The 25784-nt window shown below is 36.2% G+C and overlaps 1 protein-coding gene across 4 annotated transcripts in view; it reads left to right on the top strand.

Annotated features, from left to right (window-relative positions):
• Nucleotides 1-25784, top strand: part of UQCC1 (ubiquinol-cytochrome c reductase complex assembly factor 1) — a 141979-nt gene that overhangs the window by 33020 nt on the left and 83175 nt on the right. For all 4 annotated transcript variants that reach the window (XR_012473713.1, XM_074212076.1, XM_074212077.1 and 1 more), the window contains 2 exons: nt 6848-6920; nt 11765-11822. Coding sequence is in view for 3 of the 4 variants with exons in the window: in XM_074212076.1 (XP_074068177.1) it covers nt 6848-6920; nt 11765-11822 (131 nt within the window). In the remaining variant the exon portion in view is untranslated. The remainder of the gene's footprint in view (nt 1-6847; nt 6921-11764; nt 11823-25784) is intronic.

The following is a 25784-nucleotide window of genomic DNA, read 5'->3' on the forward strand; positions in this document are numbered from 1 at the left end:
GAATCGAAGAGTTCAAGTTATTATGTCATCTTTGGTTGAAATTTCTTGTTCAGAAAACTGAGAAAAGTCAGGAAAATCTATGATCTTGACTTTGCTGTGTTTTTGGCTTTGTTTTTCCTTTTCTGTTGCTCTGTAACCAATCAACAGTTCGGGGTCCTGACTCTTGAGTGCTGGGATGGAAACTGAAGATGAGGGAAGAGATCTAGAGTAGAGGAAAGATGCATGTAAAACACTCATTGAAATGATGATATTACTAATTGCTCTTAGTTCACAAATGGTAAATTAGCTAGAATAGTGTATTATCACTGATGAGTAATATAGTTACAGATACAGAAATATAATTGAAAGTAGTTTGAAGTCTGGATAATCAAGAATGCTCACAAAGGGGCGGCTAGGTGGCACAGTGGATAGAGCACTGGTCCTGGAGTCAGGAGTACCTGAGTTCAAATCCGGCCTCAGATACTTAATAATTACCTAGCTGTGTGGCCTTGGGCAAACCACTTAACCCCATTCCCTTACAAAAAAACCTTTTAAAAAAAAAAAGAGTGCTAACAAAGACTGAAGATTTTGTTTTGGCAAAGAGGACAAAATAACTTGGGAAAAGACTCCTTTAGCCTTAATTCAAGAATTTAATTTGAAAGAGGGCAGCCAGATCATTTTGCCAAGGAATTAATGCACATACCCATTATACTCCTTTTATTTGAGAGTAGAAAATGAATAAAATAAAGTGTTTATTAAAAAATAAAAAAGAATATCCAGGGTATCATTGCTTCTGAAAAGATTCAGTTCAGTTTTTTTTCCCTTTGTGTCTTTAGTGCGTGTTACTGATGTTTACAATATTTGTAAAATATGAATATTATAAATATAATAAAGCATCATTTGCTGAAGTGTTTTTGGGAATCAAAAGAAGATTGAATTGTGTTGAGTACTTTTTGCTTCATGTTTGCTCTTCAGTAATTGGAAATATGTGTCGTTTATATGATAATAAAATTTATTAAGCAGCACCATCTCCCTGCAACGAATAAAAAAAACCCCACTTTTTTCTCCCCTTTTCATTTTCTCGAAATGACTATAATTAGGATAGTTTAATTTAGTTTTTAATGATTTGTTGTATAATAACTGGAGAGGGCAAAATAGATGAATGGGTTATTTTTAAGCTAAAGGAATGAGAAGGATTTGACATAAGGGGAAAATGGGGGGGGAGGAAAAATAAGAGAAAAGAGATAACAGAGAGGGAAAAATAACCTATCAATTTTTTTTGAGTATTGAGGAACCTTTGGTCACTTCAGCGTATAGTCTATTTTCTTAGTTCTTCCTTATTTATGTTTTCCAGGGGAAAAGGCAGATGGGATTTTGTTTGGGTGATTATTAAAATACATTCTGGCTTTTGTTGAATGGCCAAGTCTTTACGGCACATTGTTTAGGTAGTGATATCTTAGAATGAATGTAAATAGCAATTGTTTTATATTCTGGCCAGAAACTCTGAAGGTCTTTCTTGTCTAAATTAATATTTTTGGATCATCTTTTACCTCAATTTTTACCTAGCCTTTTGTCATTGAGAGAAAGACCTTGATTTTTTTTTGAAGAGAAAGAGCTTATTTATTTATTTTGAATTTTACAGTCCCCCCCAATTCTTGCTTTCCTCTCCCCACCCCACACAAAAGGCATTCTGTTAGTGTTTACATTGATTCCATGTTATACATTGATCTCAGTTGAATGTGATTACAGAGAAATCATATCCTTAAGGAAGAAAAATAAAGTATGAGATAGTAAAATTACATAATAATATAATGCTTTTTCCCCCCTAATTTGATGGTAAATAGTCTTTGATCTTTGTTCAAAGTCCATAATTCTTTCTCTGGATACAGATGGTATTCTCCATTGCAGATAGCTCAAAATTGTTCCTGGCTGTTGCACTGAAGCAATGAGCAAGTCCATCAGGGTTGATCATTACCACCATGTTGCTGTTAGGGTGTACAATGTTTTTCTGGTTCTGCTCATCTCGCTCAGCATCAGTTCATGCAAATCTTTCCAGGCTTCCCTGAATTCCCAGCCCTCCTGGTTTCTAATAGAACAGTAGTGTTCCATGACATACATATACCACAGTTTGTTAAGCCATTCCCCGATTGATGGGCTTTTACTTAATTTCTAATTTTTTGTCACCACAAACAGTGCTGCTATAAATATTTTTGTACAAGTGATATTTTTACCCTTTTTCATGATCTCTTCAGGGTATAGACCCAGTAGTGGTATTGCTAGGTCAAAGGGTATGCACATTTTTGTTGCTCTTTGGGCATAATCCCAAATTGCTCTCCAGAAAGCTTGGATGAGTTCACAGCTCCACCAACAATGTATTAGTAAGAAAGGCCTTAATTTAAAAAGACCTAGATCACTCACTGCATCTTGGACCATGCCTAGTCTTCTTGACCTTTGTCTTGCCACTGGATTCCTCCTGACTGGAGTAGAGAATGAGCTACTCTGCTTCACTCAAATCCAATTCACATACCATGCTCGTGATGTCATTAGTATTTTTTAGAACAAAAGAACAACAACAAAATACAAGGAAAATTTCCATATGATTTTACCTAGATTGACTTCTTAATTTTATGATTTATTCTATGGTCTTGGTCTCTCTCTCTCTCTCTCTCTCTCTCTCTCTCTCTCTCTCTCTCATCTTATTTCATAATTTTTTTTTCTGTTCCTTGAACCCTGGGAATGCTTTTGTGACACAGCATGTCCACCTCTGTCTTATGATGTCCTAAGTGGTAGGAATTCTTTCTAAGAGTTCAGAAGAAAAGAAACTGAGATTCTTTGCTGTTTTAAAGAGGTTTTATTAGTTTGGTGTTCCATGAATCCTAAATTAGGGATAGAGAACATTCTAAGCATGGAGTCAGGAATATAATGGGTGTGAGTGGTAGTATGTAAATAGCTCAGAACTTTGCTGTCTTTTACTCCTATCACATTCTGTTTTGTATCAAAATTATTCAGACTTTCTTGTGCACAGAGGCTACATAATTTTTTTACACTTCACCCCCATTGCCTAAGCATGGTGTCTTGCAGACCGTTTCCACTTAATAAATATTTGTTGTACTGAATTGAATGAGAAAATAACATCCATGGGCACTAAATTTGGTCATTACTACAGGGAAGGGAGGAAATAAAAGAGCAAATGTATATATGTTGGCAAGTTTCAGTTATTTCAGAGGGTTTCAGGAACCAAATAACAAAAGGGCAAGAAAAACTGTTGTCTCTCAGCTGAGAATGTACCACTAAGTTCAGTTAGAACTCTTGTCAAAGGCAGGGCAGTGAATTCTTTCTTTAGAGAAATTGTTCAAATTGAATGGTAGTAAATTCACTAGATAAATAAGAATTTTAGTAAAAAATTTTATCCACAGGCCAAAACTGTTACTGATAATAGGATAAGGCTGATACATTCTTCTAGTAATGATTGGTCACTGACTCATTATATTGAGACCTAGGCAAGTGAAGCTAGGATAATTGAAAATATAAAAAGACCTTCAGATTAAGCAAGTTAAGTGGTAATTTTAGAAAGAGTAATTTGAGTTGAGTGATGAGGTCAAAGCATTGTAAGGGGTTGAGGATAGAGTGAGAGAAGAGGAAAGGGAGATGTTGTATATAGACAGCTCTTTCTAGGAGTTTGACTGAGGAAGGGAGGGTGTTAGAGACAAAAGCTTAAGGATTGGTAGATTTTGTTGAAGTCTTTTTTTTTTTAAGGTTTTTGCAAGGCAGTGGGGTTAAGTGGCTTGCCCAAGGGCACACAGCTAGGTAATTATTAAGTGTCTGAGGTTGGATTTGAACTCAGGTCCTCCTGACTCCAGGGCCGGTGCTCTATCCACTGCACCACCTAGCCGCCCTGAAGTCTTTTTTTAAGGATGGCAGAGACTTAGTCATATTTGAGGGCAACAGAAAAGAACCAGTGGATCAGGGAGAGGTTGAATATTAGAGAAGGGGAAGAAATGATTGAGGTAACAATCTGCTGAAGCAGACTGGAGAGGATGTGATTAAATATTTATGAAAAGGCATTGGTCTTAGAAAGGAGAATGGCCACCTCATCATCATAGACTGAGAGACAGGAGAGATTTAAATGATTGTAAGGGGTTTTGAGATGAAGATTTGGTGAGAAGAGTGAATTCAGCATCTGTTTTCTCTGTAAAATGAGGTAAATTCCTCAGATTGTTGTTTGTGTGCATATGTGTGATTGCATTTACACAAAGGAGGCTTGAGAAGATAATGTTTGGGATAACTTTCCTAAGGAGTGAGCTAGGAAGTAAAAGAATGACTATACTGCTGTGAGACTATTTATTTATGTTAGGTAGCATACATTGTAATAACCTGTCAGTACAGTTACATGGCTTGGTCTAATTCTGTTCAAGCAGTCCTTGCATAGGAGAGAAAGGGGTTGATAGTGGAAGTAATCCAGGACTGAGATTGATAAGAAATGAACAGTGACAGAATAAAGGGTCAAGGGATTCAAGGGAAAAGGTTTTTAGTTGAATTGGTTAACTGTAGGATTGAAGCTGCATAGGAAAATAAAGGAAAGAGTAATGTAGGGATAATGACCTGAGACAGTATTGAGGTGGGTAGAGAGATTGGAGGTTGTTATGGGAACCTAGGATAGATTTAGGAAAGGAGAGTTTAGTGAGAGATGGTACAATAAGAAATTATGGTCAGATGAAGGAAGTGGAACATTTGTGTGTAGTGGTGAAATCCAGAATCTAACCATCCTTAGGTGTAATTGAGGTGGAGTCTTAGGAGTAGGTCAATGAATTTGAAGAGAAGTTGGAAATTGTGAGGGGCCATCAATATGAATGAATCCCCTGGTATAAGACTAAGGGCGGGGGTGGCTAGGTGGTGCAGTGGATAGAGCACCGGCCCTGGAGTCAGGAGGACCTGAGTTCAAATGCGGCCTCAGACACTTAATAATGACCTAGCTGTGTGGCCTTGGCAAGCCACTTACCCCACTGCCTTGCAAAAAACTAAAAAAAAAAAAAAAAAGACTAAGGGAGGAGAAGACAAATGAACCAAGTGCTGAACTTGTTAAAAAAAAAAGAAAGGAGAATGATCTAGGGTCAGTACACAATAGTTTCAGCAAACTATGATGAAAAATTTAAGAAGAGTAAGTTTCAAAGGAGGAGAGGTTTCTGCTGAGTAATAAAAAGAGGCATAACTAAATTAATGAAGGAATAAATAAATGAGGCAAGAATAAAAAGTAGGAGAAGGTTTTAGAACTGATATTGAGTATTACAACTTTAGAATCAGTGTCTTGGGGAGGGTGAGTTTAGCTGCAGCCGGCATTAGAGAGGATGACCAAGGATGTAATGTTATCTCAGAGAAGTCTCATTTCATTGAGAGCAAGGAGGTAAGAAGTATGAAGGAGAATTCCAGAGGGCATAATGGAAGGAGTAGATAGATGTAAGAATCATGTCCTTAGTGACCCTTAGCTTCATCTCAGCTTCTTGTGGAAAAGGAGTTAGGCTTTTTTTTGCTTTGGTACTGGAAGAAAGCACCATTATAGTTACAGAGTAGCAGATGTATTTTCCACTATAATATGGTTAACCCAAGTCTTCAGGGCTAAAGGTTGGATCATATAGGATGTTATAGGAGAAGGGAATCACACTTCCAAGTAGAGGATTGGCCTAGATGACTTGTAAGGGTCATTCCAACTGAGAGTCTATGATCATCAAGACTAATCAAGAATGGAAAGATCTAAAATGAATCTGTTGAACAGAACTGACTAGTTAAAATGTTGTGGAACCAGTAACATATTTGTAGAGTTGTAGTTTTTTCCTTTATAGAAATATCTGATTATTAAAATTCCTGTTAGATTTCTTTTTAATATAATATTTGAGCTTGTTAATGCTTTTTTAAATTTTTGTTGCTATAAACTGAAAATCTCATTTTCCCCACAAATCTTTCATTAATCAGTCAGTTTTTATTCAGTTGATTTTTTTAAATAAAATATTTTGGAGATGATGAAATATTTCTTCTCCTAGTACTATATTGGACTGACAGGCTTTGACACCAGGTCTATAGATATGATCCAGTGCTTTTAAGTACATTTGAAGTATTTTAGTGAAAGTTATCTTCTAGTGTTGTTTATTCATTAATGAGAAAGAATGTTTTCCTTCTTATTTTACCTTCAGTTTCTTAACTTATGAGTAATTAGTTTAGAAAGGGAGAAACATTCTTTTTTAGTCACAGAAAAAGTTATCATTGTTAAACATTCTACTATCTCTGCAAGAGTGTGATGACTAAAATGATTTCCTGTAGTCAAACTCTTAGAGTACAAGAGTTACTTTTATTCAACAGCCTGTAAAAAAGATGTGGACAAACAGAAGAAGATCCAAAACAAATGGCAGAGCAGTAAAGGAATGGGTTATGGTCTCTGGAATTGGGAGTCTGTGAGGGTTAAGGGAAGGTGTGTGTGTGTGTGTGTGTGTGTGTGTGTGTGTGTACACCTGTATACCTGTATATACAGATGTGTCTGTCTTAATGAAAATACTAAGTAGTAATTTTCCTTTTTTGGAGGCTCAAATAAGGTGAAATGGGCTTTAATGAAAGCAGTAGGAGAAATTTCTGTTGGTCTTGAGGGAGAACTTTTTGACTTTTATTAGAGTATTATTAAAATGGCTTTCCTACAAAGGTATATTTTGTGTCCTTGAAGATCCACAAGAATACATAGATAAACATCTATCAGGGGACTTAAGAAATAATCACTCAAGAACCATCCCTTTCACTTCAAGAATTGTGAGGTTTTGACCCTGCCTAATGTACTAGAATGTCCATCTGATCATATCTTGAGTTTGGTTTTATTCTCTTTGTCTAGAAGATTAAGATTGCTGCTCTTCGCATGTACACTAGCTGTGTGGAGAAAACTGACTTTGAAGAATTCTTTCTAAGTAAGTGACTGCTCTGTAGTGGTTTTGAAAAAAGAAATGGAATCATGTCTTTTAGTTTCAGTTTAAATCACTATAGTCAGGAAGACACTATTTTTTGTGCAAACTTCATAATTGTAGTATCTGTTTTTCACAATTGAGAAAACTGTCTCACATGCACTATTTTAAAGCTGTAATTTATTTTGATCTTTTAAAAAATTAATTGTATAGCTGTATCAGAAGACTCCACAGTGATAACTTTATTTCATTTTGTCCAAGTAATTGAAGCAGTTATTATCTAAATATGACAGACATTTTCATTATCTTTACTTAAAACAATGAATGAAAGCATTTTAGCTATTTTTCTTCAACAGATAATTATAATTGTTTACTAAAACTGTATTTTTTTCTTTATTTTTCCAATTATTTGTAATTTTTCATCATTCATTTTTGAACTTTTGTCCCTTCTTCCGTTCCTTCCCCCTCCCCATGACAGTGAATATCTGATATACATTATACATGTACAATCATGTTACATATATTTCCATATTAGTCACATTGTAAAAGAAGAATCAGAACAAAAAGGGGAAAACCATCAGAAGGAAAAAAAATAAAAACCAAATTTTAAAATGTGAAATAGTATATTTTATTGTGTATCCAAGTTTTATAGTTCTTTCTCTGCATGTGGATGGCATTTTCCATCCCAAGTCTTTTAGAATTATCTTTAATCACTGTCTTGCTGAGAAGAGCAAAGTCTGTCCTAGTTGATTATTGCACGGTGTTGCTATTAAGCTGTACAATGTTCTGGTTCTGCTCACTTCACTCAGCATAAGTTCATGTAAGTCTTTCCAGGTTTTTCTGAAATCTGCCAGCTCATTGTTTCTTATAGAGCAATATTATTCCATTATATTCATATACCACATTTTTAACATCAGTGAAATTCACTTACAGACTCACCCGACAAAATAAACCTTCTAAGTGTTAAATTGTACATGTTCATTCATTAAATATACTATTTCAGGTTCTTTTTTCCTCTTCCCCCCCAGTCATTCCCTGGTTGATAGGTATCCCCCTAATTTCTGATTCTTTGCCACAACAACAAGAGCTGCTATGAATATTCTTGTATATATGCATCTTTTTTTCTTTTTTTTGTGATTTCTTTGGGATACAGATCTAGTAATGATATTGCTGGATCAATGGGTTTGCTGAAACTATGTTTATTTTTAATGTTTTAACTCTTTGAATTACAAATATAATAGTTTTAGGTTCTTTCATCTAATTTAACATTAAAAAATTTAAATGTTGATTCATACAGCTAATGTAATCTATATGTTCTTATATGTGACTTTCTCCCTTCCTCTCTCCCCTTTCATGTTGGGAAAAACTGCTTTTTTCCCCCTTTTTGATTCTCAAATGTTTTCTCTACATAGAATCAGTTCAAAAGGGAGAAACATTATTTCTATACTTGGTGAAGTTACCATTGCTTTTAAGAACTGTATTGTTTTTGAAGTAGTATAGTTTTTGTGTGTTTTAAGTAACTTTCACCAGTTCATTGATGTACAATTCTGCATTGTTATCAACAAACATTTTATATATTGGTGCACATTTAGCCCTAAAATTTATTGCATTTGATAAGCTGTTGAGATGGCTGCTAATTGTTTGTATCATTCTTTTTCAAAAAACTTACTTTTTTGTTCCTATTATTCTTCAGTAAAGGAAGGATTGAATCTAGTATTGAATATTTTGGGAAGATATGATATATTTACAAAATTTTATAACAGATCCATTGGCATATATAAGAGATAACATAACAGATAAAAGTGCATACATTTATAGTCCTCATTACATAATTGTTTCTGATTTTACTGTAACTTACACTACCTATTGATGTGTGCCTATAACATTATGCTACTTTATGGCAGTGGTATTGCTTTTCACTTAAAAGTTATTTGAGTTCTCCCTTTTGACATTGTTGTTAGAACTTGGGCCCCATTCTTATGAACAACCACAATGGCAGCAAATACTTGTTTCTTGAGGGTGAATTTAATTTTTTGAATTAGCCTAACATTCTGAGTTAAATTTGGGATGAGAGATGATTGAGTAAACTGGGTAATAAAATTTGGAGTTAAAGATGAAGGATTGCAAAGTGATGAGGCTGATTTTAATATATGACTTTGAACTGGTTCTGAAGACAATTCTAATGGAAGAGTGCCAGAAATGTTTGGAGCAGTGGCAGCCCTTTTGCTATAATCATCAGATGGCTTTTTGAAGTGATTGCTTTGAAATGAACAGTTAGAGAATCTTAAAACCAGAAGGGACAAGATAGATCAGGGATACTTACCAAGAGATAAAAAACAAAGCACTGAGGGAAGTGATTTCCCAATGTCACATAGGAAGTGAATAAGGGGATTTGCCCTAGAACTCAAATTTCTTAACTCCTAGTTAAGTATTCTTGCTGCCTCTTAAAATTAATTATAATACCACCCATACTAAACAGCATCAGAGGTAATGCTTTGAGTCATTCTGACAATTATTTAAATGTGTGCTCTGATATAAAATTTTAAAATCATCTTATTTGCTTTATAGCTTCATCTCATTTGATTTTCTTCTTTTCCCTCTTTTCTTTTTTTTAATCTTTCCTATTTTCTTTTTTCTTTCCTTTCCTAGGGATTTAGGGCAGCTGTTTATTTAGTGTAGGATACCTAAAGATATGCATATGGATTTTAATTTTCAAATATTCACTGAATCATGATTCACTGACCTGCTGCAGAAACTACATGTGTTTTTTCCTCATCAATATTTGCAACTTTTGCTAGGATGACCATTTATGTTCTGACAAGATGATATTCTAGTACACTCATTTTCTTCCTATCTTGAGCAGTGAGTTGGCAGCCCCCAGAGGACAAAACTGTGACCTAAGTCCAGCTCCTGGCCAGGATGCTTTACAGCCTGAGGGCTAATTCTGTGTTTTAAGAAGTTTGGAAGGTCTCCTGGGGGCTGTTGGGAAGGTTTGAGGTAGATGTAGTAGCAGAACAGACTGTCCTTTAGAATTAGCCAAATTTCATTTTCCATGTTGAAAGAAAAATTTCAAGAAACCTCAGTTTCTCCCTAGGGTAGGGAGCTATTTGGTATCAGCCTAATTCCATATAGACTTGGTCAGGCTGCCCAAGGCAATGTAATATTTGTTTTAATTTTTTGGTCTATTTTTTTTTTTTAGGTTTTTGCAAGGCAAATGGGGTTAAGTGGCTTGCCCCAAGGCCATATAGCTAGGTAATTATTAAGTGTCTGAGACCGGATTTGAACTCAGGTACTTCTGACTCCAGGGCCGGTGCTCTGTCCACTGTGCCACCTAGCTGCCCCTTTGGTCTACTTTTTGAAGCAGATTCGGTGCATAGGCAGGCAAGAAAGAGAAGGGTTTCACTTTGTTGCTACTGTGAGCAACATGATATAGTGGAAAGGAAGACTGTATTGAGAGTCAGATAGCCTGAAATCTGCTTACTGGGACAAGTCATTTACTCCCGCTGGGCCTCACTTGTTTCATTTATAAAATGGGAATAATAAAATGTATATAATACCTGTCTGAAAAAAGGGAGTTACCCCAGATATTCTTTTGAGGACCTTTCCCATTGTCATTAATCTTTCTTTTTCCCTTTTCCAGTTTTCTCTTTTTAAAGGTAGGCAGCCTTAAAGTAACTCATGACAGTCAAAGTGGTCTCTTGGTGAGATTCATTTTGGTAAGGATTGGATTTCCTTGACTTCCTCTCCACCATCAGAAGTCCTACTTTTTTCTGTTCTTCCAAACTGTTGCTCCTTTGTTATCACTTAGAGTACATTATCATGTTTTAAGTAATTACTCTGACACAGGAAATGCCTTCCCTTCCCTTCAGTGAATTAGTGATCTAGAGGACAATGTGGCTAGGCATAGCCTTGACCATATTAAGTGTCTTTATTCTGCTTCCTCTTATTTAAGGATAAAACTCTGTCTGCCTTTACTTAGGAAGGGGAGGTTATCTGCCAGGAGCAGTTGGAGTGCCCTAAAATTGTCTTTCAGCCAAAGGTTGTTCCAAGAAGATCTGAGATTTGGCCTCTTAAAAATTTGAAAGATTTGAGAGTCTGGGCACAGAACTGGTTTGTGGGTTCTGGAACCAGATGGAACCCTTGCCCAGCTTTGTCAGTGAGTGGTGAAAAGCATTCTTTCGGCTGGGCTGCTATAGGGCCAAGGGTGGCAGGGCTAGCTGTTGAATACCATGTTCCTTTGTTGATCAGGCTCTGATATCCTCTAGCTCTTATTTTTTTCCTCTGATCTTTCTGAAAAAAAAACTCTTCTTGCCGTTTCAGTAGATCTGTTATTATCATATTTATTTCTGTAGTACTTCTTGTTACCTTAATTCCATGAAGTAAGATGCAAGAAAAAAATTACATCTCCCCTCCTCCCCCCCTTAACCAGTATTTAACATTTCCTTCAGAAATATTTTGAGGAAGAGTCCATAGGCTTTACCAGACTGCCAACAGGATCCCTTATCTAAAAAAGATTAAGTACTTTCTTTTATTGGAAGAGAGAGAGAAAAAAGAGAATGCTAAATCTTCTTCTATGCTTTTTAAATTGAGTTTGAAGTCTCCAGGGATCCTTTGCCATATGAAATCATCAGAGAACAATATCTATAAAAAGCTGTCATCTTTGCATATTATCATATGCCAAATGTGTAGTTTGGAACCTAATAAGCATTTAATAAATAAGTGGTGGTTGAACCAATGAAATGATGAATTGATCAACTTCCTACTGGCAATTAAAATATAATAAATATGCTATTCCACATTTTACTTTCAAAGTACCTTCATTTAAAAAATGTTTTGTTGTTGTCTTGTAGGGTGCCAGATGCCTGATACATTCAATTCTTGGTTTCTTATTACGCTGCTTCATGTCTGGTAAGTGAGCCTTTGAAATAAGTTGACCACATGGGGGTTTTTAGTCCTGCTGACTTGGAAGGTATAGACATGTAGCAGGACTGAGCATATAAAATGACGTTTGTTCAGGCTGAAAAAACTGTTCCATTCATTTTCTTAACTGGCTTCTATTAGTAATTTTTTTTTATTAAAGGTCAAATCATAGACTTGGAGAGAAACTCATATTTGTAGAATTTTCTCAAAGAACGAGTACCTCAGTGAGCCACAGTATCAGGGGCTTTGAGAGCCCTGCTGAGGCTCGGCGGAAAGTTCCCTCCAGCAGCTGTTTTAGGAAAGTCCTCATTTACGTAAAAGTGGTTTAAATTGTGAGAATTTGTGGTAATTTTCATTGCTGGTCATCAGAAACCTATAACAAATTATAACGCTGACATTTATGCCTGGATCTCTACAGTGTGCACGGAGGCCAGGTTTTTGCCAGGTTTGTTGCATGTAAAAATATTTAACACCTTAAACAGTATATTTTTCTTCATTTGTGAAATCAGTAGCCAAAAGAATCAATTTTTTAACTGTTACTTGCTATTAAAGGTCAGAAGGATATAGGAGGGACAAAAGTGGGGGTGGGGAGTGTATTTATCAAACAGCCAGATCTGGGGAAGCCAAATTCTGTAGTTTACTGCTCTAACCAAAGGGAACATCTGAGGAACTCTTGCAAACTGCTACCTTGTAAAAGGCTCCTTGTCTGAGAGAGACTCATTGGAACTGATTTTTGCTCTGTTGAAAGTTTTCTTGGTTTTGATAGTTCCTGAAATGAATCTTACCTTCTTTCCTGCTGGAACCTCTAAGATTGGTGAAGATTTTGCAGGTGATAGCTTTAGGTTTAAGGCTATGGGACAAGGCCCTAGGCATCAATGCTTAGAAATGTGACTTTAGTGTTTAGTCAGGTGGCAGTACTACTGAAGAGCCAAGCCTTAGGGAGAAATGTCTGGTGAGGGTGGTGGTTGCCAAGCAAAATCAATGAGAAGAGAGAGACCACTTTATTGATGTAGGTCACGGTACTCAACATGATGCAGTGGAAAGAATTTTAGTCTCAGTAGAGAGTACCAGGCTCTAGTTCTTGAGGTGCCATAAGATCGCTCTGTATTCTAGGTCCAATGATTCCCCCTCCCCCCTTAGAATTGTAATTTCCCACTTTGTAGAGGAGGGAGATTGGCCATTTCCTTGGAAGAACAACTGTATCTTTATATAAATTTGATCTGGAGCTAAGGATATAGTACTCTCAATTCTGACTACCAGCAGTTTCTTGAGGTGCTCTGGGCTCTGCCAGGATGAGCTGCTGTGGCAGGACTGGAGTCAATGTGACCATTACCTATGTTTTTGTTAGGATTTTTTAACACTGTTTCGACTTGGTTGATGAAACACTAAGTAGTTCATACTCCTTATGTAATCTTAGTTGTCTTGGCCTTGATATATGTGTGGTTGGCCCTAGTTATGTATCTGCCTTCTTATCCCTGTTTCTCTCCTTTTCCCAACCCATTCACCTACATAGTTTATCTTTTTTACATGATGTACTAATGAGCCTCTTGTCCATAATGTCCACTTGCCTATATGATACTTTACAGAAATTGCATAACTAACCACATAGCCCAGGTTACCAGTACCTCTTCCAGGAGCTTGTCTTGTAGTAGACAAGTACAAGCTGGGCCAGGAATTATTAGTGTTTGGAGGAGGCTCGTGGTCAGATGTGATGGCTTCAGGAAGGGCCTCGCCCAGTAGGTCTGTATTTGTGGGACCTGTGACCCTACACTCTCCAAATGAGAAGCAGGCTTGGAGAGTAAGTGGATAGAGGAAACCAGGCGGAGATAGCCATGTACACAGCCCCAGGAAAATGACAACTTGCCAGCCAACAAATAAATAACCTCATTCATTTCTCACACTGCCGGCACTTGAGTGCAGCCATGCAGGCTTGATTTGTTTGGCCTCCAAGGAGAGCAGCCTGTCCAGCCGATGGCAGGGTAAGGATTCCTTCCCAGCAACCAGAATGACAAATCTACCCAAGTGCCCATGATCTTTACACTGAATTCCAAGTCCAATCTGGACTAAGCAGCTTAGAAACTACTGCAAGGGAAAATGAAGGCCAAAACACAACTGGCATTGTCAGAGTGGCCAAGGAGAGAAGGGCAGGATGCTGTTAGCTGCCAAAACATGGCAGGAGGTCAGCTTTAGGAATAACAAGAATACTTTCCTTCCAGATTTAGTCAGAGGAACTCAGGCAAAAAGGGGAGAATTCATAGTTAGAAAAACCTTCTGCCTTTTCTAATTCTACAGAGGGGAAAAGTAGTTTTAGTCTTTCTCCTACCCACTTCCACCTTCCAGCAATGAGGGACATCTTGGTGATTTCTCTGTTGGCACATGGACATGTATATTGTGAAGATGGAGTAGATGTTTTTTCTGACAGCTAGTTAAAAGGGTTAGTCTTTCTTCTTTCATAGTCATTATTATTTTCAACTTTTCTTCCATGTTTGCTTTTCCCCCTTTTCTTCCCCTTTGTCTCTATTTCATAGAGCATTTGGGGACAATTACAACTACAACTTGAACATAAGTGCAATTTTTCAAACTGTGTACATAATCCTGCTCTCATGAAATGTGAATAAGGAGGAGTTTCAGGAGATATTTTGCTTATGCTTGCATTTCTTTGCCCCCTAAGTTATTATGAAATTATAAATCTGCAAATATACTCTATTTCCTTTATTTTTGCTTCAAAATTTTCATGACTCTTATTTTATCATTACTACTAGACCTCCTATAATCTTATTTGTGGTTCCCATCAATATATTTCAAGTCCAGTAGGTTATTTGGACAAAACAGCTTGGAAACACTGTTATATACAAAGCAAAAGTGTTTTGTATTTTGGGTTTTGTTTTTTTTTTGCAAGACAGTGGGGTTAAGTGACTTGCCCACAGTCACACAGCTAAGTAAATATTAAGTGTTTTAGATCAAAGTTGAACTCAGGACTTCCCTGACTCCTGAGCCCATGTTCTATCCACTACACTGTCTAGCTGCCACCAACAAATAACTATTTTTAAATACTATTGTGTGCAAGATATTATATATGCTGTGTGCAAGAGATACAGAGACTAAGCATAAAACAAGTGTCTGACCTGGAGGAATTTATACTTGCACCAAGTTGAAATTTCCTTTTCAGTTGGGACAGCTAAGTGATGCAATGGATAGGGCACTGGCCTTAGGAGTCAGGAGAACAAAACTTTGAATCCTGTCTCAGACACTTAACACTTACTTTGTGACCTTGGCCAAGTCACTTAATTCTGATTGCCTTGTATCCAAGCCCATCTCCAGTTGTCCTGATTTATATTTGACCATTGTACTCAGGTCTGTAGAAGAAAGTGAGGCCAATAACTTAGCACAGCATTCCCCTCACTCAAATCCAATTCATGTGCTTGTCATGGCATCACCTCTCTGATGTCATGGTCCTCTTCAAGAAGGAAGGACAAAACCAACACTTATACAAGGAAATCTTTATGTAAAATCAATGACTTTTTTTTAGGTTTTTTTTATTTTTACAAGGCAAATGGGGTTAAGTGGCTTGCCGAAGGCCACACAGCTAGGTAATTATTAAGTGTCTGAGGCCAGATTTGAACTCAGGTACTCCTGACCCCAGGGCCAGTGCACCACCTAGCTGCCCCAATCAATGAATTTTTTTTAAACAACTAAGAATTTAGGAATTCCAAACTCCTTAGTCAATTCTTATGTTTTAAAGACCATTATGTTTATATTTTGTAGTGTAGGTATATTTTGAGTTGTTACTTTTTTGATTTCTATTCTAATTGTTAATAGATCACTAGTAGCCTGTGTTTCAATTTCCATCCTTGTAATAATGGCTTACATTAGATAATCTCTAAGACTTTTTTTTCTTGCACTAAAGTGCAGTGATTTTAGTTTTCTCTATCTCATTTTCCTTATTTTCTCATTGACTGTATTTAACATCATAAACTTTAAGGAGTAGAAATCGTTCCTTTTTGTGTTAAGTGCTCGATGAGTGAATTTGATTATTGTTATTATTGAGAATTTCCTTTTAATATGTGATTGAGAAAGGGCTTATTGAATTCTTACATATGATTTTTATTGTAATTTGTTAGGAACACTTTTTTCCCAGGGGAATCAGTCTCTGAAATATTAATTATGAATGAATAGGAAGATATTTTGGCTTCATGTGCAGTTTTTTAGGAGTTACGACAAAGTATACACTTTTAGATTCTAACACAGCCTAACTTTTTTCAAATGTTAGTGTAGGTTTGAGTTGAGTAATCATGGGTATTGATTAAAAAGTCAAGACAGCAGGTGATGATACATTTACTAATCCTCCATCACTTGAGCATATGTCTTTTTTTTTTTGTTTGTTTAAGGAATGTGAGAATTGCTGAGGCCAGTTTTTTTTTTTTGTATAGTTCATAGGTTTCTGTTGACTTGGATGGTCATCTTTATGATGGTTAGCATATTTTTGTTTGGAACAGAGAAGAAAAAAAGGAGAAAGAACATTTCAACAACTAACCTACCTATCAACCAATTTTAATGCAATTCATAAGATTCCACAAAATAATCTCCTACCTCTTCAAAGAGGTGGATTCACTTGATTTTATTCCAATCCCTCATTTTTAATTCTATATATGTCTTTGTTTTTCAAGTATATTTCTTGTAAGCATCAGATTTGAAGTTTTATTTTCTTATCTAATCAATCACTCTTTTTTTTTGTCGTCTTGGATTCATTCACATTTAATGTTATCAGAACTAGGTTTATATTTCTCTCCACTTGTCTTTAATATTTTTTTTTCCAAATTAGGATTATTTTCTTCCTCTGTAAACACAGTATGTTGTCTTTTTAATCTACTTTTAATCTACTTTTTAATCTATTTTAAAACAGCCCTTTTCTCACTGTTTCTTTTTTTCACATCTTCACCCTTCCCCTCTGATGTTTGTTCCCCTTTTCCCTAGATTTGGAGTTTGGTTATTTTTCCCTTTTTCTTTTTATCTAGTTTTCTAAATATTTTACTTTTTTTTCTTTCAGTTAATAGTAAAATCTCCCTTCCACCAAACCTTGTTTTATGGTTAGTTTAAAATTTTATTTTCTGCTTAGTTTTCTAAAAAGGACTTTTCTCATTCTCTTCATTATTTCTCTCTGCTTTTATGTCCTTTGTCCTTCTTATTCCTCCTTTAATCTCTGCATTCCTCATAAAATTAAAGTTTCTAAGGAACTTATTTTGAGTCCCCTCTTCTAAACAGTTTCTCTATTGCTTTTGGATCTTTCCTTCAGCTTCTATTCTTAGAAGTACCAAGTCTGCAGGTGATAAGGAAGGATTAGAAGTATTGCTGCATGGTAGGAATTTTCCTATGTCCCTGATTATGCTTTCATTGCTACACTTTGCCCTCCTCATGATCTTTTTTTTTTCTCCATTTGAAATCTCCTCTCTAGGCCCCTGCACTCCTGCTCCTGCTTCCTCCTTGCCTTAGTCAGTCTGAGTGGTTTCTCTAAGTACTAGATCCACCTTATAAAGTTTCCTTCTCTGTTAAACATGTCTCCTCCCCATGGGTGTATTCTTAAGTAATGTGGAATAGAGGTGTTGTGCCACTGCTTCTCCTCAGCTGGATCCAGAATTCTTACTGTTCCATCATTCTTCTTCAGCTACTGCCATTTCTGAGCTTGGCATAACTCTGCTTTTATTCAGGTCTTCACACACCCAGGACTAACCCTCAGATCTCTGGGGTTTGAGAGCATTGGATCAGATAATGTCTGAGTTTCCTTCCAGCTCTAAGTTAATTATTCTCTGATCTGTGTTTAGTTTTCATTTTATCTTCTTTAGACTGGATCCTGGGAATACCTATCCCCTTTGATAAGTCCAGTTCAAAGAGAACTTGCTCTTGCTCCACAATAATCTGAGTAAATAAAGCATCCCCCAGGTACACTGTTATCTGAGAAAAGATTGAAGAAATGTCCAGGCTCCACAGAGGGGTGGGGTTCATTTTCTGTAACTTTTTCATGTTAAGCATGCTACTTTGATTTACCATCCACACAATTTTAATATAATAAGTTAGAATATGGTAAGTGTAGAATCATAGACACAAATGCCTATGAAATCAAGTAAGTGAGGATCCCGTGGGAGAAAGAAATCAGACTGCAATATAATGTATGCCATAATTCTGCTGTATTCTCAAGAATTCCACACAAATTGGTAATGTGAAGGCCATCCTGCTGAATCTTAAGTTTTGGTCATTGAGCTTGACTTATAATCAGGGTCTTATCTTCTCTACAAGACCCCATTTTAATAATAGTCTTAAATTTCTTGAATTTGACTTCATCCCACCATTTCATTGCCTTAAGATAACTATCAGCTGGGATGGTATCCATGGAAGCAAGGGAACATGCTGCCCTATGAAACAGAAAACATTTCACCTCATGTCCATGGAGTTTGAAAGTTTATGGTCTGAGAAAAGCTGTGCCTTTTAAACCTCAGGGGCAGGTGCATTAACAAACTACCAAACTTTCAAATAAATGAATTCCATTACCTCACTATTGCAGTTGATGAATTGGTCTCTGACAGCACTTATGCATCAGAACATATAGCTAGCGTCTTTTCAGGTGAAAGGCCAACAGGAATGGTGTTATTAACATCCAGAAAACCATATGAGAAATGAACATTGGTCCAATTACCCAGTTGGTTTTCTTGGAGTTGGGTATCTGTTTCTTTCTATGACCAGCCCTTTCCTCAGCCCAAATCAAATTTCATAGAATCTGTCAGGACAAGATTTTCAGGATAAGAAGGTATATTAGAAATCATTTTAGACTATCCACATAATGAAGTATAAGTTTCTTTCCTTGTCCTAGACTTTGCCCCTTATTCTTTGTATGACTAGTTGGATTTATACTGGGGATACCGGGATAGCATACAGTCCTTGTTTACTATAAACATTAGAGCAGTCAACATAATTTATCAAAAACATACAAAACCATGTGATTATCTCAATAAATATAGGAAAAGCCTTTTGCAAAGTATAACAACTTATATGTGCTAAATCTTACAAAATCTAGGCATAGAGAGTCCTTTTAAAAATATTAAAAAAATATCAACCCCAATCCAAAAGTAAATATCATATACAATGACAATAAATTAGAAGCTTTCCCAATAATTACAGAAATAAATTAAGGATTCCTACTCTCCCCACTTTTATTTGATATAGTTCTAGAAATGCTAGTTTTAAGAGAAAGTAATTAAAGATGAGTAAATAATAAGCAAAGATGAGTAAAGAGAAAATAAAACTATCTCTTTTTGCTGATGATGGTTTACTTTGAAAGTCCTAGGGAACCAGGTCGATTGTAGGGGTAGAGCCAAGGTGGAGGAGTAAAATGAAGCAGTGTCAGGAGTTCCAGTCTACAAACTCCTCCAAATAGACCCACAAATTGCACTAGGCTGAATCCTGATGGGGAAATCCAGAAAAAGACACAATGAATCCTTTGTTTGACCCATGTTGGCATAGAGAAATAGACTGGGGGCAGACATGTGGGATAAGATGGGATTTTTCACAGAGAGCTTTAGCACCTAGGGAGAGGCTGTTCATTGGGAGGTGCCAGACCCATACTAGGGCATTAAGTGGGAACAAGTATAAAACAGCAGTTTTGCCATCCACAACCCAGGCCTAGGTCACAATCCAATATGGAATGAGAAGGAGCCCAACACATAGAAGGTGGTGTCCCCACCTGCGGAGATCTTCAGTTGTGTATGGAAAAAAGAAGAAAGTTCAGGAGCCAATGGTAGCAATGGCAGAGCTCAGACTCCAGATGTAGAGCAGACCCATCGAGCATGTTGGCCAGCCAAACTGCAAAGCAGTAACTAAGGCTGGAATCCTGGACCAAAGGGGAGCCTGCAATTCTGCCCTCCTCAACCAATAGACTTCCCTAAGCTGGCTGATAATGCATAATCCAGTAGACTGGTTTTGCACAGATACAAACCCAGGTCAGAAACTTGTAGCTCAGGTCAGGGAGGTAGCAAAGGGACTTTCAGACCACTTTGGTAGCACAGAAAGCTTGCAGGCCAATCTTGTCTCTGAGATCTTGAGTAACTGAACACTTAATGCCCCAAGAAAGCAGCAAGAGGACTAGCCCAAATCTTTCCTCCAGAAGTGTGACAAGGCCAGCCCTAATAATATCAAACAGGTTGGAAGAATTAAAAAATAAAAAAAGCTCTAATGAGCTATTATTGTGACAAGGATAGCCAAACCAAAGGCAGAAGGAATGACTCAAAAATGTCTACAAGCAAAACCTTAGAGAAAACACAACTTGGATATAAATTCAATTAGAAGTGTTGGAAGAGATGAATCAGAAGTTAATTTTTTTTAAGGGAATGAGAGTGCTTGAGGAAAAACTGGGAAAGAAATGAGAATGATAGAAGAAAGAAGTAGAAAGGAAATTAACAGTTTGGCACAAAAGGAACAAAAACCTTGCCAAAGCAAGAAACTCTGAAAATTAGAATGGACCAAATAGAAGTCAGTGATTTCATTAGGCTACAAGAAATAATAGGAAGCTAAGTTCAGAAATTGAAAAAAAATAGAAGAAAATATATGCTATTTTACAGTAAAAAGAACTGACCTGAAAACTGACCTGGAAAACAAATTGAGTAGAAAAAAAATTTTTTAGCATTCATTTTTTTTTAATTTTGAATTCTAGATTTTCTCCCTTCCTCCTCTCCCCCTTCACTTAAGACAATAAGCAGTTTGACATGAATTATGTATGTGCAGTCATGTAAAACATGTCTATAATACTCTTGTTATAAAAGAAGAAACAGAAGAAAAGAAAAAATGAAAAAATAAAATGAATATGATACTATTTGATCTGTATTCATTTTTTTTGATCCATCAGTTTTTTGAGAAACAAAATTAATAATCAGCGTCTGGGGTGGCTAGGTGGCGTAGTGGATAAAGCAGCGGCCCTGGAGTCAGGAGTACCTGGGTTCAAATCCGGTCTTAGACACTTAATAATTACCTAGCTCTGTGGCCTTGGGCAAGCCACTTAACCCCATTTGCCTTGCAAAAACCTAAAAAATAATATAATAATCAGTGTCCTACCTGAAAGCCATATTGAAAAAGAGAATAGAGATATCCTATTTCAAGAAATATTAAAACTACCCAGATCTCTTAAAACCAGGGTAAATATGGAAATTCAGAATTATCCAATGGTCACCTTCTGAAAGGTACCCCAAAAGAAGAATCCCATAAACATTATAGCCAAAATCCATAACTTCCAAGTCAAAGAAAAAGATCACCACTGTGAAAGAGTAGAGAATTTGGAATATGATATTCCAGAAAGCATAAAGACTTCAATATCTTGCCAAGCAAAATCAAATATAATGTTACACAGGAAAAAAAATGGATCTTTAATGAAATAGATGACTTCCAACCATTCCTGATGGAAAGATCAGAGTGGAACAGAAACTTTTTAACCATCAGAGTTAAGAGAAACATAAAAAGTTAAACATGATGAAACAATGAAAAAGGACAAAATTAAGTGAACTGCTTACATTATAATATAGGGAGATGATACTTGTATCCCCTAGGAACTCCTGTCATCATCAGGGGTCATAGAGGGAGTCTAATTAGACATGACCTGGAAGTTTTTTGTTTTTTTTTATTTTTATTTTTTTAATGTCGTGGTGGTTTTAAGAAAATAAAAAGAAAAAAGAATACTGCATAAGGGAAAGGGAAAGGAAGGTGTAGAAGGAGACAAATGAGGAGATGTGGTAGAGGGAGCAGGTGCTATTTGAAACCCACTCTAATCAAAGGAAGGCTGTAATCACAAGCACAGTGTGCACACATAAACACATTGAACTTGGTATAGAAATACATTTCACTCAAAAAGAAATAGGGAGGGGCGGCTAGGTGGTGCAGTGGATAAAGAACCGGCCCTGGAGTCAGGAGTACCTGGGTTCAAATCCTGTCTCAGACACTTAATAATTACCTAGCTGTGTGGCCTTGGGCAAGCCACTTAACCCCATTTGCCTTGCAAAAGAAAAAAAAGAAATAGGGAAGGGGAGAAGGTGAAAGTAGAGAAAGGCTAGGTTAAGGGAGAGATTGTTGTTTGATCATTCAATTGTCTGATTTTCTTGACCCTGTGGATCATACTCTCCATACTTTCTTGGCAGAGATGAGAGTGATTTTTCCATTTCCTTCTCTAGTGAATTAAGGCAAACAGAGCTTATATGACTTCTCCCTGTTCTCACAGCTAGTAAATATCTCAGATACTTGATTTGAACTCAGGTCTTTCTGACTCTAGGTTTAGTACTTTGAGGGATTAGTCCTGAGCAAAGCAAACTTTTAAAGATGTATTTATTTGTATGTATATATATTTATAGCTCTTTTTGAGGTGGAAAAGAATGGGAATCTGAAGAGATGCCTATAAAATGGAGAATGAACAAATTGTGGTATATAAATATGGAATACTATTGTACTGACTCTTGCTATCTTAATAACCAACTAGGACAACTAGGATTCTAGAGGACTTTGGAGGAAACATACTACTTGCCATCATTCAGAATGAGACAAGTGTTTTGGGATAAAGAAAATGTGGAAATTAGTTTTGATGATCTGTACTTTTTTTATCATAGGTTTTGTTAATTTTGTTTTCAATTAGGGTTGGGTGAGAAAGTTAGAAGACAGTTCTTAGCTGATTAAAACAAATTTTAAAAAAATCAAAGATGAAGCTAAGGTACTAATTGAGACTAAGGTTTTGGCAAAGTTATAGGATACAAACTAAAATGTAAAAATCAATGACATCTCATATATAATTACAACATAATGCAAGAGGCAATAAAAGAAAGGGAAATCCTATTCCAAATGATACAAAATGCATAAAATATTTGGAAATTAACTCACACAACAGACTTTTCTAGACACTAATACTTTTCTAGAAAGTACTTCTTAAAAGTAAAGAATCTTTTTTTTTTTTTGATTTTTTTGCAAGGCATTGGGGTTAAGTGTCTTACCCAAGATCACACAGCTAGGTAATTATTAAGTGTCTGAGGCCATATTTGAGCTCAGGTCCTCCTGACTCCGCGGCTGGTGCTCTATCTGCTGTGCCACCTAGCTGCCCATAAAGAATAACTTGAAGAATGAAGTATTCGGGGAAGCTAGGTGGCGTAGTGGATAAAGCACCGGCCTTGGAGTCAGGAGTACCTGGGTTCAAATCTGGTCTCAGACACTTAATAATTGCCTAGCTGTGTGGCCTTGGGCAAGCCACTTAACCCCATTTGCCTTGCAAAAACCTTAAAAAAAAAAGAATGAAGTATTCAGTGCTCAGAGTTCTGCTGTGCTAATATAACAATAAGTTCATTTATAGTTTTAATACTGTACAATCAAATTATGAAGCTTAAGGTTTAAAATGTTTATTTTATGCTATGTTATTTATTTTAAATAGTAAATGTTTATTATTATTGATATTTTTAGTTTTATATTTTTGCATTTTGTGTAAAATGCATTTCCCCACTTTTTTTTTTTGCAAGGCAATGGGGTTAAGTGGTTTGCCCAAGACCACACAGCTAGATAATTAGTTAAGTGTCTGAGGTCGGACTTGAACTCAGGTACTCCTGACTCCAAGGCCAGTGTTCTAGCCATTGCACCACCTAACTGCCCCCCCACCTTTTTTTTTTTTAAAGAAAATGTTAGAAAAAAAAGTTTAGCAAAACACATCATTGATGTTTTCTACTCTTCAGTGTTGGTTGGAGGTGGCTTTTTGGGGATCCATGCTATTCTTTTTTTATTATTATTTATTTTTCTAATTACATATGAAGATAGTTTTCAACAATCTTTTTTTTGTAAGCTTTTGAGTTCCACTTTTTCTCTCTTTCTCCCTTTCCCTCTCTTGACAGAGAACAATATAATATGGTTTATGCATATATAAATGTTAAACATATTTCTGAATTAGTCATGTTGTGAAAGAAGAATCAGAGCAAAAAGGAAAAAACTGTGAAAGCAAAAATAAACATAAAACAAATGCATCATTAAAATGCCTGGGAGTCTATTTACCAAGGAAGACTCAGAAACTTTTTGAAAACAGTTACAAAACACTTCTCACACAAATAAAATCAGATTTAAATAACTGGGCAAACATCAACTGTTCATGGTTAGGTTGAGCTAATATTATAAAAATGACAATTCTACCAAAACTAAACTACCTGTTTAGTGCCAATCAAAATTCCAAAAAATTACTTTAATGAGTTAGAAAAAGTGGTAAGTAAATTCATATGAAAAATGAAAAGTCAAGAATTTCCAGGGATTCAATGAAAAAAAAGTACAAAGGAAGGTGGCTTAGCCCTGCCAAATCTAAAATTATATTATAAAGCATCAGTCATCAAAACTGTCTGGTATTGGCTAAGAAATAGAGTGGTGGACCAGTGGAATAGACTACGTGCAATAGTAGGAAACGATTATTCATATGCTGTTTGATAAACCTAAAGAGTCCAGCTATTGGGATAAAAACTGCTGGGAAAATTGGAAGTTGGTATCAAAGAAACTTAGATTATACCAACACCTCATACCCTATACCAAGATAAGATCAAAATGGATATAGGATTTAGACATAAAAACCAATATTATAAGCATACTAGAAGATTAAGAAGTAGTTTACTTGTCAGATCTATTGAAAGGGAAGCAGCTTATGACTAAGGAAGAGATGGAGAACATCACTAAAAACAAACTAGATGATTTTGATTATATTAAATTAAAAAGCTTTTGCATGGACAAAACCACTGTAACCAAGATCAAAAGAAATATAGTAAACTGGGAAACAATCTTTACAACTAGTATTTCTGACAAAGGACTCATTTCTAAAATATGCAGAGAACTGAGTCAAATAAAAAAAAAAAAGCCATTCCACAATTGACAAATGGTCAAAGGATATGTAAAGGCAATTTACAGATGAGATCAAAGCAATCCATAGTTATGAAAAATTGCTCTAAATCATTACTTATTAGAGAAATGCAAATTAATACATCCCTGAGGCACCACCTCATACCTTTCAGACTGGCCAATATGACCAGAAAGGATAATGATCATTGTTGGAAGGGATGTGGGAAATTTGGGACACATACATTGTAGGTGGAACTGTGAACTCATCTAACCTTTCTGGAAAGCAGTCTGCCCAAAAGGCAGCAAAAATGTGCAAAACCATTTGATCGAGCAATAATACCGCTTCTGGGCCTATACCCTGAAGAGATGATGAAAAAGGGTAAAAATATTACTTGTACAAATATTCATAGCAGCCCTGTTTGTGGTGGCAAAGAATTGGAAATCAAGTAAATGTCCTTTGATTGGGGAATGACTTAGCAAACTGTGGCATATGTATGTCATGGAACACTATTGTTCTATTAGAAACCAGGAGGGATGAGAATTCAGGGAAGCCTGGAGGGATTTGCATGAACTGATGCTAAGTGAGATGAGCAGAACCAGAAAAACATTGTACACCCTAACAGCAACATGGGGGTGATGATCAACCTTGATGGACTTGCTCATTCCATCAGTGCAGTAGTCAGAGACAATTTGGGGCTGTTTATGACAGAGAATACCATCTGTATCCAGAGAAAGAACCATGGAGTTTGAACAAAGACCAAGGACTATTACCTTTACTTTAGGGGGGAAAAACTGATAACTTACTGTCTGATCTTGCCATCTCTTTTACTTTATGTTTCTTCCTTAAGGATATGATTTCTCTCATCACATTCAATTTGGAGCAATATATACCATGGAAACAATATAAAGACTGGCAAATTGCCTTCTGTGGGGGGTGGGGGGAGGGAAGTAAGATTAGGGGGAAAATTGTAAAACTCAAATAAAATCTTTAAAAAGAAAAAAACCCCATCATTCATTCTCAGGATATGGATAATATTTCCCATCATAAGTCCTTTAGAATTGTGTTTATTCATTGTACTG

Source organism: Macrotis lagotis, chromosome 1 (genome assembly GCF_037893015.1).
Source record: "Macrotis lagotis isolate mMagLag1 chromosome 1, bilby.v1.9.chrom.fasta, whole genome shotgun sequence".
Classification (NCBI taxonomy): domain Eukaryota; kingdom Metazoa; phylum Chordata; class Mammalia; order Peramelemorphia; family Peramelidae; genus Macrotis; species Macrotis lagotis.